At 40.8% G+C, this 15,101-nt stretch overlaps 5 protein-coding genes across 5 annotated transcripts; all 5 read right to left on the reverse strand.

Annotated features, from left to right (window-relative positions):
- Window positions 1–597: 597 nt before the first annotated feature.
- On the reverse strand, window positions 598–1,393 carry P174DRAFT_427699 (uncharacterized protein; the record flags this gene model as incomplete). Its single annotated transcript, XM_024825461.1, has 4 exons — window positions 598–622; window positions 931–994; window positions 1,048–1,155; window positions 1,252–1,393. The coding sequence occupies 4 exons, from the start codon at window positions 1,391–1,393 to the stop codon at window positions 598–600; spliced, it is 339 nt and encodes a 112-aa protein (XP_024688120.1).
- Window positions 1,394–11,005: 9,612 nt separating this feature from the next.
- Window positions 11,006–11,230, reverse strand: P174DRAFT_362276 (uncharacterized protein; the record flags this gene model as incomplete). The annotated part of the gene is made up of 1 exon (XM_024821845.1): window positions 11,006–11,230. A coding segment is annotated over one exon (225 nt), but the record flags the coding sequence as incomplete, so codon positions are not given.
- A 918-nt stretch (window positions 11,231–12,148) lies between these two features.
- On the reverse strand, window positions 12,149–13,010 carry P174DRAFT_50338 (uncharacterized protein). Its single transcript, XM_024831160.1, has one exon. It carries the CDS (start codon window positions 12,854–12,856, stop codon window positions 12,371–12,373), a length of 486 nt encoding a protein of 161 aa, XP_024688122.1. The 5' UTR covers window positions 12,857–13,010; the 3' UTR covers window positions 12,149–12,370.
- Window positions 13,011–13,076: 66 nt separating this feature from the next.
- P174DRAFT_417188 (uncharacterized protein) lies at window positions 13,077–13,859 on the reverse strand (the record flags this gene model as incomplete). The annotated part of the gene is made up of 3 exons (XM_024824585.1): window positions 13,077–13,256; window positions 13,366–13,483; window positions 13,552–13,859. 3 exons carry the CDS (start codon window positions 13,857–13,859, stop codon window positions 13,077–13,079), a joined length of 606 nt encoding a protein of 201 aa, XP_024688123.1.
- A 110-nt stretch (window positions 13,860–13,969) lies between these two features.
- Window positions 13,970–14,507, reverse strand: P174DRAFT_50328 (uncharacterized protein). The gene is made up of 2 exons (XM_024831149.1): window positions 14,101–14,507; window positions 13,970–14,041 (listed from the first exon to the last, which is right to left on the reverse strand). The coding sequence occupies exon 1, from the start codon at window positions 14,389–14,391 to the stop codon at window positions 14,140–14,142; it is 252 nt and encodes an 83-aa protein (XP_024688124.1). The 5' UTR covers window positions 14,392–14,507; the 3' UTR covers window positions 13,970–14,041; window positions 14,101–14,139.
- Window positions 14,508–15,101: the final 594 nt, after the last annotated feature.

The following is a 15,101-nucleotide window of genomic DNA, read 5'->3' on the forward strand; positions in this document are numbered from 1 at the left end:
TTATAGCTAATTATATTTAATATAGGAATACTTTCCCTATTCCTAAGATCATCTTTAACCTAACCTTAGTCCTTAGCCCCTATATATTCCTTCTAGGGATGCTGTTTCGCATTAAGGCATTTAAGAACTTCTCTAAAGATAGGCTAGTGGTAGATTGTCCTAAAAATTTATATAACCTTAGTATATTGGATGGACTTGGACAATAAGAACTAAAACTAAAGGATGAAATTCTTAATTAATTTATATTCTATTAGGCTGTGCGCAAGGTAGATGGGATTTAAATCACCTTAGAAGAATAACTTATAGAAGGAGCACTTTAATATTAAATAAAGCAAGGAGGTAAAATTACAGGTTTTAAGTAGGTTATAAAGCTATACTATCTCTACTATAGAGTAGTAAAAGTATTTAATAACAGCTGTAAGTTCTCTAACTTTATTACCAGGCTAGAAATGACTGTGTCCATACTAACACAGCCATCATCTGATAAATAGTAGATATTACTAATAAGCTCTAAAATATGATGTTACAGCATGCTAGCATTAATACTTTTATTAAATATTATAGTGTGGGCATCCACATTAACACTCAGGTAATTATTTAGGGACTGCTAGCCCAGAAGCAGCTAATGTAGTTTATAGTATTTATAAGCTAGTTAATTAACCCCTATTAGCCTTATAAATTAGAGGATACTAGTATTATTAATAAGGTCCCATCTATGTGTAAATTACAGAAGAAGGTTAATAAAAGAAAAGAAGTTTAGGAGAAGATGAACTAGGCTTTTAAGATAGTGGAATAGGACTTCCAGCAAAAATTTAGTAATTACCTATAATAAAAAAAGGTGAAATAGGAGTTATAAGGGCCTGCTCATCAGGTGCTTAATATTATAGAGTAGTAGGAGAGAAAGTATATATATGTAACCTAAAGGCATACCTAGGCGCAGTATATAGCTTAGAATAAGTAGTAATAATAATATAACTGCTTAGTGCATAAGAATCTAGTACAGTATAAGAATAAGCAGCCAGTGATTAACAGTGAGAGGCAACTTACTAGAAAAGTAAGTGGATAAAGAGGTGATAGGTACTCTAGAGTAGATAGGATATATAACCCCATAGCATATAATATTAATTAATACTATCTTAACCATGCTAGGCTTAACTATTAAAAAGGAGTATTAACATCAGATTACTATAATTAATATGGTTATTACTTATAGACTGGCTGACCCAATCCGCAAATCCATATCCGACCCACCCAATCCGCACTTTGGGTTGGATGGGGGTCGACCCTGATCCAACCCACATGGATGTGGATGGATGGCATCTAACCCATATGGATATGGGTAACCCATTAGGTGCACATGACTAGCAGAATTATCTGGGTATATAGATTTCATGGTTTATCCAACCTATCTCCAGACCTAATTATTTGTACATCTCTTAGAAGTAAGAATAAGGAAGGTATAAACTTTAAGAGATTTTATAATTATAGTCCTTAAGTATAGACATTCTATCATTAAGAGATTTCAGGTTTAAGTACATTATTCTATCTTCCTTTATATGCCAGCTAGTTCACGATAATGTCCAGGCTTATGTGCAGTATTGCAGAGGTAATGTAAGGGTGCTTAAGACTCAGGTAATGCAGGTATAGAAGGCTGAGGTAAGATAGGCTCTGACTGCTCTATAGACTTAGCAGTAGTATCCATCTCATCAAGGAAATTAATATCCTTATAATTACTAATATATGCTGTGCTCATCATATCATCAACCTTACCTGCTAACTAATCATGATAGTGATGTAGATCCTATTTCTTAAGTAGTTGCTCTGACTTAGAGATATTATTTAACTTAGCATAGTCTTAAGTAATAGCAAACCAATCAGTACATATCTATATTATAATTGCTTCAATAGTAGCCATATATAAACATGCTTGATAGTAATAATAAATATTATGAGCACTATTAAAGAGTTATTTAATACTAATACCACTGGATGGGATAGCAAGAAAGTCAGATGCCATCTAACTTAGAATTAGAAATTATCTAGTATTCTGTCACCACTAATCCAGAATGTTAAGGCTCTCTGGGACCTTAGTGCCTAATCTCTTCATATTAGATGTAATAGTAGTAAGAGGAGTAGATCATACCTTCTTAAAGATAGGTCTCTAACTCTGGATAGAGTTGACCTGACTAAGATACCTGTTTTTATTTTTATTTCTAGATCTTAAAGATAGCCTGCTGTAGGCCTTCTTTCTACTTTAGCAGGATAGAAGGGGCAGTAGCATTAGGGTGTAGGATGCTATAGTACTAAAATAGTTTATAAAAAGTTATAGAGTACTTCTTATACTAGTTAATCTCATCCTCTGCCCAGGAGCCTTTCTGAAAGACAGATAGCTTCTAGGATGGATTAAGAATAGTTATAATCATATAAACATACCCTTCTACCTTATAAGTACAGCTGTAGTACTTCCTCAACTTATTATAGGCTGCTTGCAAGGCCTTAATAAGATACTTTTTCTAGGGAGCCTTCTTCTTCTCCATCCTTCTAGTTATATCTTCAAGATGATTAAATAATATATTATAGATAGTGTATACATCATGTACACTAGGTCCTGATGTTAAAAGGTTCATTATGAAGGTAAAGAAGGGATAGAGAAGTTTAATCAGATATTCAAGATGCTTCCACTTAAAATCTAAGAGTTGAAGATGCTTAATATTATGCACAGTCTATATATCTACAAAGATCTTCACCTTACTCTGGAGTTTCACTGCCTAATAAAGTATTAAGTATGTTAAATTCCATCATGTCTTATAATCTTGTAGGAGAAGGTAGGTTGTCTTTGTACAACCCTTAGTATATTAGATCTAAATAAACTTCTATTAGCATTAAGGACTTGCATTCATAAACTTAACAATCTTCTATATCTATAGAGAGAAGCTTGTTAGAAATCTAGCAATAAGAGATTAAGGATGTTAAACCTTCTCAAGAGATTGCTTTAGGCTAGGTGGATTATGTAGCTGCTAATCACCCTCTATCTAAGTCTTTATAATCTGATCATCCTCTGATTTAATATTTAACTAAGTTAGGAAAGCCTTCACTGCAAGTTAAAGGACATGAGCAAGGCAAGGTATATATTAAATCTTATTAATAATCTCTCTTATTAAACTTAAAGTTGACTAGGTATACTTATAGAGTACACCATGAAGTTGTGGATTAAATATAGTCTATTAAAAAGAATCAAGTTATAACCCTTTCTATAGTTTAATTCCTAACTCTTGCATCATCTTCCTATTATTTTGCATTATCTGTGGTAATAGCAAGAACATGAGATTAAAGATTATAAAGAGAAAGAATATTTAGAACTATACTTGCAAGATTGCTTCCTGTATGCTTACCCTTAATTAGATAAAACCCAAGGAGCATTTCCTGAAATTTAAAGCTTTCATTAATAAAGTAAGCAGTAATAGCAAGAAAGGGCTTAGAATCTAGACTTATCTAGTAGTTAAGAGCTAAGGAGATTTTACTATTTGGAGAGAGTTTAGTAATAAGTTCAGAATGACTGATAACAGCAAGTTCCTGGAGATGCTCCTTAAGAGTTTCACAGGAGGGAATTCATATATCTAGATTAATTATTTAAATTATACGTGCAAATTAGACATGTTTAACTGTGTGAAAGGGGAGCTGACAAGTAATAATAAATTAAAGGAGCTGGTTAATAAATCATTCTAGGGAATAGGTGCAATCCTAATAATTAATACAGAGTCTAAGATAAGAGATTAAGGAGCAAACCTTAGCAATAATATATTATTATAGACTTCCTTCTAATTATCTATTATCTTAAAAACCTTCATGCCTCTTTAAATAATAGTGTAGATTAGTTATTCTATTTCACTTAGGAAAGTTTAGATGGGCAAATAGAGCTCCATAACTAGGAGTTAAGTAATAAAGTAAGGGATTACTAGAAGGAATACTTATAACCTCTATAAAATAATCCTATACTTATACTTGCCCTCCTGACTATTTTGGCAAATCTCTCAATGAGAGAGTTTGAGACGTGGTGGATGGTAATCAACAAATGAAAATCTCTCAATGAGAGAGTTTGAGACAGGGTGGATGGTAATTAACAAATAAAAATCTCTCAATGAGAGAGTTTAAGACGGGTGGATGGTAATTAACAAATGAAAATCTCTTAATAAGAGATCTAGGCTGGATGAGGATATTCTTTCATAGTAAAGGAGAAAGTAGCCAACAAACAATATCAGGGTTGAGAGATCCAAGAAAGTCAAATTTCATGAAATCTATGAATAAACAGAAGATGAGGTTCTGCAAGGCTACAGAGTATTCTGATTAATATATTTAATACTAGTATCATCCAATCTCCCTATTTATGATATCCAACAGTGAATATTATTAATAGAGAATAGAATTTTCTTCATATTGTACTCAACTCATTAAATAAGTGAATAAATAAAGGAAGTTTATATTCTTATGGTCACATGACTGCTTAGTAATATCTCTCAATAAGAGTATAGTTATTAGGAACAGGTGCATTAAATCATCAATAATATGATGAGGTTATCTTTGTTAACTACCAAGCTACTCTGGAATCTAGATAGCAGGATGTATTAAATCTCTCATTAAGAGATTAAGAGCTTTAAGTATAACTTTTATCAATACATTCTATTTTCTGCTTTACAAGGCCTTTGGTTTAACTACTTTTTATATATATATAAACATTTACATTATCATCCAGGTAGCTATATATATTTTAGTGCACCCTTATAGTAATAGTAAACATTACACTCTCTCTATAATATATATTAATAATTTTTAGACAGTTCATTATCCTAAAAAAGGGTGTTCTTATAGAGCATATTACTTCTCTAAGTTCTGTATCCTTCAGACCATCGTATTATGTGGTGGAATGCTAAATTAAAGAATTATACTTATGTTAAGGAAGCATAGTTAAGGAAGGTAAAAAAATAGTAATTATATAATCCAAGAATTAAACATGTGCCTTATTAATAATAAAAAGGACTTTACCACTAGACTAATGATACTTCTCAGTTATCAATCCTTCCTTTCCCTAATAAATATAATAGTATTTCCTAGGATACATTGTGGAGCAGCAGTAAGGTTACTAAGGTAGGCTATGGCCTTCGGTCGCATTTTTGCCTTACCAGTGTGATATCAACAGGTATGCATATGGCTTCAAGAAAGTGTATGAAGTGTGCAGAAGATATCTATTAGTTATCATTAACTTATCATTATATATGTAACCATTTAGATCTTTACATTCATTCATAGCTTAGGTAGAGATATAAAAGGGAGCTTAATTTACTTGAACACCTCAATATTAATAAGGCATGCTACAGGGCAGCTGCTAGCCTACTCCCTACCCTCACATAATTTAAAGGCTCTATTCCCACTATAATGAACAATTATCCCACATTCCCACAGTCCCACTAGTTACCCCTAATATCTAATGAACCTATGTGTGCACATAGGCTGTACTCTCTTAATCAGATAAAAATAATAAAAATAAAGATAGTATCATAGTAAATATTATAACAAGTAAAGGCCGCATGAATCAATAAGTGAAAAGTAATAATGAGATTTCAAAATTTTAAAATATAATATCCCGCCATGCCAGTCACTTGGTAATATTAATGGGTTTGTGGACTTTTAGGTTATGGATTATCCGCAATATTCTCTCAATGAGAGATCTCGCCGCCTACTAAAAGTAGTATAGACTGGAATCACGTGCATGATATGGGTAAAATAGGTATCCACAATCCAACCCGCATGGATTTTAAGGCGGGTTACTGATGTCATGGGTTAACCCAAAACCCATCTGGGTTGGATTGAACCCCCTGCGGATCCATCCAAACCCAACCCACGACCAGTCTAATTACTTATTATGATGTGAAAGAGGGTTTATCTATAAGGTAACTAAAGGCTACCTAGAAATATTATACTATAGATAACTTACCTTCTATCCCCCCTGTAAAAAGGTAAGAATGCTCTTTACCTAAGGAAGAAATAACCACTCTTTCTAGTATAATTTCATCTATCTATATTAAAGCTCCATATAAGCAGCTAATAATTTATTTCCTTTATCTTAGGAATCCTTATCTACTAGAATGGAAGTAAGTAAAAAAGTTTTATACCCCTAGGTCCCTTAGCTATCACTTTATTAATATTCACGTCATACCATATCTAAAAGATATGCGGGTCAAATGCAGCATCTACAAGGAAGAATTAGAGAGTAAATTAGTATTAATAAACTATGCTAAGATAGTGCATGGCACTATATCACATCAGCCATTGTCTGCCCTTAGCTTAATTAAGATTCTTTAATGCATCGTCTGGTTTTTTTCTTCGTCTGGTTTCGTCTTTTTCTTTTCTGTGTGTTGTTTTGCCCCAAAAGGGAGGAGGGATTGGGGGCTGGCCCCAGTTAATGCAGCGTATTTGAGGCTGGTCCTTCAACATCTGATTCTTTTGCTAAACATTCTAGTTCACTTTATCTTAGTTGCATAGTTCTCTCGTCATGTTATCATTGTACCTATTAGTACAGTGCTACATCGAAGAGTACTATTAGACATATACAGCGCCCAGTATACCATCTAACTGTTTTCAATAATGAATGGTCGCACACTTCCGGTAACGTCTGATCCCTAGTCTATGGGAGGGACGTAATGATCTTCATCTAGAACTATAATGTAGAAAGTTGAGTTTCTAGACACTCTGGCTTTGTACAAAGTTGTTGAACAGACGCAGGCACCAAAAATAAAATAAAATTAAACTAAAATTAAAAAAAAAAAAAAATATTTTCTCTGACGTGGGTTATGTCGTGCAGCAAATCCCGAGTACACACCTGCTGCTGTTGCTGGCCAAACGACGTTCAACTGACCCCGCATTCCGCCTGAATGACATTCTGAGCTTCAAGAAAGCGCCATGCTTTTATTTCCCTTTCCTTTTCTCTCAAAGGCTGGACGATTTGAAATCTGTCCAACGGCCGTTGGAAACAATTGGATTCATCAAATCACGGGCCAGAGCGTGCGGTGCTGTAGTGTGAGTGGCTGTGGCCGACAGCATGCAGGGCTAGGCGCTCTTGCCATCAGCCTTGCTCTTAAACGCATAAATAGGAGCCACTGCTGACTTACAAGACAGAACACCTTCTACTGCTGCCAGCCGACCAGCTCGACTCATATGCCCCAATGGCAACTCTAAGTGACCTGCCAGACGAGGTGCTGACGATTATTTTCCAGGCTCTATCTCCCTCAGCAATTATATCTGCGTCTGGTTTCTAAACACCTCTATGAAGCATGCCTTCCAATCCTCTACGCTTCATTTAAAGTGAGCAGCAATCCAAAGCAAACTTAGAGAAGATTCCAGTTATTCTTGAGCATGATCACAAGAGATCATTTTCTTGGTCAACACATCACATTAGTTCTTATTAATCACATTAATGATGATGATATTGCCGCCTGCCAGAATTTAATTAATTTATTACTATCTCAGGCAACAAATATACAGTAATTTGCAATACCTAGACACCCAAATCTGCTGCCCGCGCTGAAGTAACTACTCTTTTTAGGTAATCTTCCCCTTCAACGCCTACAAGCCTTTCAATGTTTGAACTGTGGGCCTGATATATAGGAAATTATACCACATTTTCCGCGGTTGTCTTAGCTATCTCTAAGAAATTATTTATGTGGCCTGTCTACACTGCAGCTATAGGCATCTAGTCTACCTATTAAGTATATCTTGCTTAAGGGATGTAACCTTGGTTCTTAAGCTATATCTGTGATGATCTAGAGCTGTAAATATCTGCTAAGCTTCTAATACCTTCATCCTCTTCTTTGCCAAGGAGCTTTTATAGGCTAAATCTCCCTTAATTCTTATAATATATATGAAGCTCTACTTCTCCATAAAGGTCACCTAGAGGAACTCCTTATATAAGATCATGACTACTTTATATAATATAATGAGATGCTAAAGTTTAGATCCTTTAGCAACTTTCCTGCTCTGCAGAGGCTGGGTGTGGAGTGTAATACTCTATCCATGCAAGCCTCTTTACTGCTATTACTTCATTCAGTAGCAATCTAGCACTGCACATCATCTAAATCCGTAGATGTGCTGCTCTACCTAGGAAGCCATCTGGTACTGGAAGCAATCCAATTCAATGACACTGATGGGGGTGTTATGACTGTCTTTCAGCAGTAGCAAGCATTAGGATGTATATAGAAGGAAATAATAGTCCATCTTGTATCTGCATTTACTGCCTATGCCCCCTAACAATGCAACCTCCAAAACCTGGTTGACTCCCCCTTACAATGGATTAATCTCCTAGTACTTAGCTAAGGCCCTGTAATAGCCATTTAAAACCTATGAGTTAGGTGTTCAGCTTATACAGTGCCTGTTGTCTGCCCACCACTGCTAGCCTATGCTGGCACAGGGACGCCGTTTCGTGGAATATGGGCTGACTGCTATAGAGGGCTAGGCTAGATTGTATTCCATCACATAGTTACTCTGAAAGGGGCGCTTTCACTGCGAAAGTTGTTATCCACCACCACCAGCGATTACCTAATTTAAACCAAAACCAAGGGGTTAGAAGATACATATTATAGAACAGGGGAAATCTCCGATCACTACCTCATGCGTAGGGTTCGAAAACGCAACGACATTCATACCAGACGGATGAGGGACGACTGCTGACGAGGGGAGTAAGACCGCTGACGAGGGAAGCAGGGCAGACGAGTATCGGGGGCAGACGAGTACAGGGGGTAGACGAGTATGGAGGGCAGACCAGTATGGGGGGCAGACGAGTACGGGGGCAGACGAGTACGGGGGCAGATCAGTACGGAGGTCAGACGAGTATCGGGGGCAGACCAGTACGGGGGTCAGACGAGTATCGGGGGCAGACCAATGACATGATACCGGCTGAGGACTGCTAGGTAATGACTTGGAAAAATAACAACAAGCCTACAGGCTGGAAGGCGATCAGGTCACATGATTAGATAGGGCAAGTTCCTTCAGTCTAAGCAACCCAAAACATACGGAGGTAGAATGAGCCGTCATTTCGCATCCAACCAGTCATTTTTGTCGAAAGGTCACAGTCACCACCAGGCCTGAGCCCTCGTCACCAGACCAGGGTGACGGCCCACGGCTGTGCTGACATAACGATTGATGCCAAGACCATATGTATAGGCTGTAGATTAGAACAGCATACATACTATCACGTGAATACATCCAAAGCTCATCCACCAGGGGTGAGCCATCATCACCAGGGGTGAGCCCTCATCACCACCGTGCTGAAGAGACTGGGACTGAACCTGCCACTTAAAGAGGACGAGAACCGCCATTCTCAGCATGGCGCTTTTATCTTCCTTTACATCCTCTGCTCTCAGGGCAAATTCAGATAATGGCATCAAAGGGCAAGAGTGTTGGGAAGCGGAAGCTAGACACACCGCGAGCAAAGCGTCAACAGCGAAGCCGACGAAGAGACAGTCTGTTTCGGAAAGCGTTTGAATACTGTACTGCTGTGAATGTGATGCGGACATCTTTCTAATGATTAGACTAAAGCATAATGGTCAAATTTTTATGTTCAACTCGGATAGCCGTTGGCCTCTTATGCAAGAAGACCTGGTAGGTATCTGCCATGGAAACAAGGCAAGACAGCTCCTAATGATTTGTCAGTCCTTGCACTATCCAAGACCGAAGACTATAACCTGGCAAGAACTTGCTGCAAGGTATAGAAGTGGAATAGACGAACCCGCGCAGAAAATTTAGATCAGACCCAGATCGGAACAAGGCTTTCTGTTCCCCAAAAAGGCGCCAAACTTGAATGCAGCGATGGCGACTCATGTAGTAACAGAAGTGTACACCATCTGCACGCAGACAATCAATAGAAATTCTTGTAAGATTCGACAGCAGCGTCGGAGAAATGGTATTTGTGCGCAATCTTTGGCGGTATCTCTTGACCTTTTACTATTTCGCGTTTATGATGGCTGCCGTATTCCATCGAAACACTGCAAACCCATTTTGAATTCCAGAAATTGTTGGGGCACATTACCTGCTGAAGTGAGTCATGATCGAGAGTGATCTGAGTCACTACTGCAGAGGCCTCCTATTTGTTCGTCCGTAACTCCTGCTGTAACCTAGCGTCGTCAAATAGTATCTCCTGCCTCCGGGATCCATACACGTGACTCTAGGCGTCGAGGATTGTGATCCCATATAAATACCCGGGTCTGCTAACAACGGATTTAAACTAAAAGGGGAATAGTGTAAACTCTGCCAAGGCAATGAGATACTCAATGCAGTCAAGGGGCTGACTTTCCGTGTCCCGCTTTGATGGCAGTCCATTTTTGACAGCAGTCCATTTTTGACAGCAGTCCATTTTTGGCAGCAGTCCATTTTTGGCAGCAGTCCATTTTTGACAGCAGTCCATTTTTGACAGCAGTCCATTTTTGACAGCAGTCTTGTTTTGACAGCAGTCTTATTTTGACAGCAGTCTTGTTTCGACAGCAGTCTTGTTTTGACAGCAGTCATGTTTTGACAGCAGTCATGTTTTGACAGCAGTCATGTTTTGACAGCAGTCATGTTTTGACAGCAGTCCATTTTTGACAGCAGTCGTTTTTTGACAGTAGTCGTTTTTTGACAGCAGTCCTTTTTTGACTGCTGTCCAAACGTTGCAGCGGTCATTGTCAACAGGTTTTTAAAGGCAACATAAATCAGTGAATGTGATTTCCCAGCCTACAAATCTCAACACGATTGCATCTCAGGTCAGCCCAGAATTTATAGGAAGTCACTATATAGTCTTCCTATTTGGCAATACCTCAGGAACCAAAGCCACTAGAAATATAGATACACCCTGTAGTGAGCTCCTCCATTACACCCAATAGGTTGTGTTCAAGCTTGATACGCAGCGGCCAGCTCCTGCCACATTATCCTCAAAGGTACAGGATAGTGCAAAGTCTTGCAGCCATTAGTATAGTCCCGAAATTCACCAAAGGAAAAGAAAAGAGAAAGAAAAAGCCAGAGGGGGAGTAGAGGGACGAAAAGGGGTAGAAAAAGAAAAAAAAAAAAAAAAAAGGGGGGGGGCCGGGGGGAGGGGAACGGAAAAATTTTTAGGGGTGGGGCAAGAGAGGGGGAAACCTACCAAGCCTTCCTGTGAAGGGAACCATCTATTATCTGAGTTAAATATGTAAATCTGACCATTCTCTTTCAACTAAATCATGAGCAAGATGTCTGTATTACACTCCTAACAGAATTCAAACACCTTCTGGAACAAGGTACCTCATCATTATTTATGCTGTTAATATTTTGCCTTTAGCTTATTAGACTAGCAATGACAAATTTTCCTAGGCTTTGCCATCCTCAGAAGTTTTCAGTAACAATAATAATAACAGGATAGAATGAGAGCGAGCACTTCAGGCATAAAGGTTTGGAAGTTCAGGCCTTTATATATTCCTATGCTCACCCTCCCCACGCGACTAATGTCTAACAAAGGAAATGCAAAACATCTAAAACACAGAAGTGCATTCTAAGATAATCCCTATACCTTGTTTAGGATAGGCAGTGATTGCCTGCAGGTGATCTGGGGTGAGCGGGTGATCAGCAGGTGATCAGGGGTGATCGAGATGAGCTTAACTCTATCTCCTACCTGAACCTTCGTTCGTGACTGGAACTACTGACATCCTCAAACACAGTACGTCAGAGCAGAGAAATCAACAGTCACGTGCACGAGTATATCGGAGATTGTTGATAGACAGATGATGTCCCAGGATAGCGAGGGAACTAGAAATAGGAGCACTTCTAGAAGTGAAGTTTCTCCCCTTAAGATACAATGGCGGCAAATAGACATAAACCCAGGAGACAGCTTCCGACTCGTTCACTTTGCTCAATACTTTTGCTGAGCCTCCCATATCCACCGAGCTCCAAGTCCTCACACGTGCCTCGCCTTAGCGCCGAGAGTGTTTGCTTTAGTCTGAGTCTATTAACTGACTTTCTTTTCCACCTCTTCTTGTTTCCCAACGACTCTTAGATTGCCGTCTCCTTTATCATGAGAGAGTCACAGTTAGAACTGGCAGAGTGCTCTGAGTTAAGTGTCTGAAACACCCAGATCATCCCAAAAGGGACTATACTATTCCCTTTTGGGATGATCGACCTGCCAAGCCTCCTTCCATATCTTTGGGTTACAGGAATCTTCAAGGCCTGGGTGCGCGCAGGGTGACCAATCGAGCCTTGTGGGTGACCACTTTGCTTTACCTATTCTTTTGTTCTTATGTTCTGCGTTGTAGTTGGCAAGAGGCTGATTTAGATGGCTGCCGCTGCTTTCTGACATTGTGTAGTCTTGTAACTTAGTTAGTCAAGCTTCTAAAACTTGTTGGAGTCTCTTCAGAAAAAGATATGGAAAAAATTTGCAATTGCAGGGGTGCGATAAAGGTGGGGCTGAAGGTCCAGGTCCACCAACGCCGACAAAGTCGCTGCGAAAGGCGCGCCGAAAATGGCGTGGCACCGATATCAAACGGCTCGGGCTATCTGGAGGCGAGCATCTATGTGTAGCCTCTCCTCCCAACGAATAAGCTATCTTCGCAGGAGCATCGACTCCAGCTGGATGCCTAAGTCCGCCCGTAACTTCTGTGCCACGCGGGGTCCTCACTCCGAAATGAGCATCGACTCCAGCTGGATGCCTAGGTCCGCACGTAGCTTCTGTTCCACGCGGGGTCCTCACTCCGAAAGGAGTATCGACTCCAGCTGGATGCCTAGGTCCGCACGTAGCTTCTGTTCCACGCGGGGTCTTCATCCCGAAGGGAGCATCGATTCCAGCTGCATGTCTAGGTCCGCACGGCATTGCTATTGCAAGAGAAAGTCTCTTTCTAAGACTCTCACCTTCCAGACGAACAATTTATGCCCGTCCCAGCTAGTGCGATCGTCCTTAGGCTTACGATCAATAAGGTCTTAAGACTTCTTCTGATGTCCGCCTGAAGTTCTAGGTCAAAAACGGACAAATGCTCAGAGTCTGAACACCTGGCGGGTCGGAGTGACTAGAGCGGAGGGCTACAGGCTTAAGGTCAGATGCTGATGACCCAGGCAGTAAGACTGGGTGCGTACGCATGGTGATGGAGGACCAGGAACACGCGGCCTAGCGCTCCCAACCTATATGGTCGAAAGACCGCGGTCGTACGACCAGCACAGTCGGAGGATCGCCAACTGGCGTCTGTATGAGATGCAAGACCATTGTGGACGCCGGACTACATTGTTAGGAACCCCCTGGCCTACAGACCGCCCGTTATTGTGCTGGGTCATTACAACATGTCATCTCCGATGATTGCCCATCATTTCCAATGTTTTTGAGCAGACAAGATGCCGCGCCACGCTTAGGTCCCTCCCGAAACGCATAAAGTTGATCGCCTTGCGAACGCACTCGGCGACGGCTACCTTCCGTAGCGCACTATCACAGAAGCGCGCATTCTTGCGCCTGGTTCGGCATTGCATATACGGTCCGCGATGCTCTGTGGCTCATGTGGATTGTCAGAGCTTACAAACACGGTGTCTGTCCTGCTCCAATTTCCTCGGTCGTAAGCATGGAATGATAACTCTCCGTCCTGGCAGTAGGTCACTGCCGGACATTCACTGGTGGGTTTCTCCTGAACTTCTCCAATCTCCTGGTCTTCTGGATCTTCCAACGTATATGGAGTGTCAAACAGCAGAGTATCAAATAGCAGATCGTCGGCCTCCTGTCTTTCAAACACTGCCCGTTGGGCCTGTTCTAGATCGGGTAGAACCGCTGGAGGGCCCCGTTCCGAAGTCCGGGATCGCAAGTGACATATCAAACGCTGCACAGAGATACGCATTGTCTTGGGAAGTGGGTTGTCCTAACCGCTTGGCCTTGTTCGGCGACGGTCGGTACCACCAGCGGTTTTGAACAAACGTATTGCTCACGTGCTTATACTGACGGATTTTTCTGTATACCTCCCCGGCCGTTTGGGGGTTTTCGTTCGCATATTCGTCCACGAGGGCATTTTGTAGGTCCAGACTGATATTTTCCAGTACGGGTTAGACAACGAAATTGCCAGGAATGGGGAGAATTCGCACCGTCCAGATATAGGTCGACTGTCCTCCGGTCTGATTGGGCTAGAGTTTCCTCGCCAGCCTTAAGTCTGCCCATGGAAGCATTGCACTTGGTGTCCAGAAAATTTGAGGTGCGGATACTGTAGTCGATGACGTTTTAACACTTTGGTCGTAAGTCCTGCGGCCTGGCACGCTCCTCCTCAGGTGTTGCCCTGAGTCGGAGTTCCCCGACTCGGGAAAAATGGCAGTCACGTGGTTTCGAATGTCCAGTCGTCGACATCCATCCTTATCAAACATCCCACACAGTCGCTTCATATTTTCCTGAACCTCACGGTCCAATCTGGATGTGTATGGTTGTCATCGGGATTTACATTGTATTTTGACATTGCCTTGGAACTTTAACTGCCGTTCTATAGTTGTTTTGCGTTCGGTGTCTGTTCACATGAACTCTGTAGCTGGGCCGGCAACTGGACTTCAATTTTTCTTTTTTGCATGGGCGACCACAGGTAGGAAAATATAGAATATTTATGCTATGTGGTAGATACAACTAGGCCCTCAGAATGTATTCGCAGACTGAGACGCTGAAGCGTTGAATCGCCGCCACTTGTTTGGAGCACTTCAGTTCGTCCTTCAGTATATGAGACACCCATCCCAAAAGCTTACTGTAGACCTTCAGACTACGCCTGCTGCCTTCATCTCCCAATCTGTTCCTAGCCCTCTGACAGATGATGATGGTGTGACGGCTTAGAGAAGGCAGTCTAGAATTTGCACCGCAGCATAAGGCCACGACGATCTACTGTTTATCCCGATCCAAGAGTCGCCAATAAGAATTACTGGAGCGTGTGGGTCTACCCCAGACCAGACCGATGTGGATATCCCTATTGCTGCCTAGCTGCGGGAGGTGATGCGATTCGCTCTCCCTGGAGGGCACTTTGTTAAATAGATCCAATGAGATGACGAGATTGATTGAGGGCCGGTAAGGCCGAAACGGACATTGGTTCAGTCATAAATTGTAGTGTTTCCTT

The sequence above is a fragment of the Aspergillus novofumigatus genome (assembly GCF_002847465.1).
Source record: "Aspergillus novofumigatus IBT 16806 chromosome Unknown P174scaffold_1, whole genome shotgun sequence".
Classification (NCBI taxonomy): Eukaryota; Fungi; Ascomycota; class Eurotiomycetes; order Eurotiales; family Aspergillaceae; genus Aspergillus; species Aspergillus novofumigatus.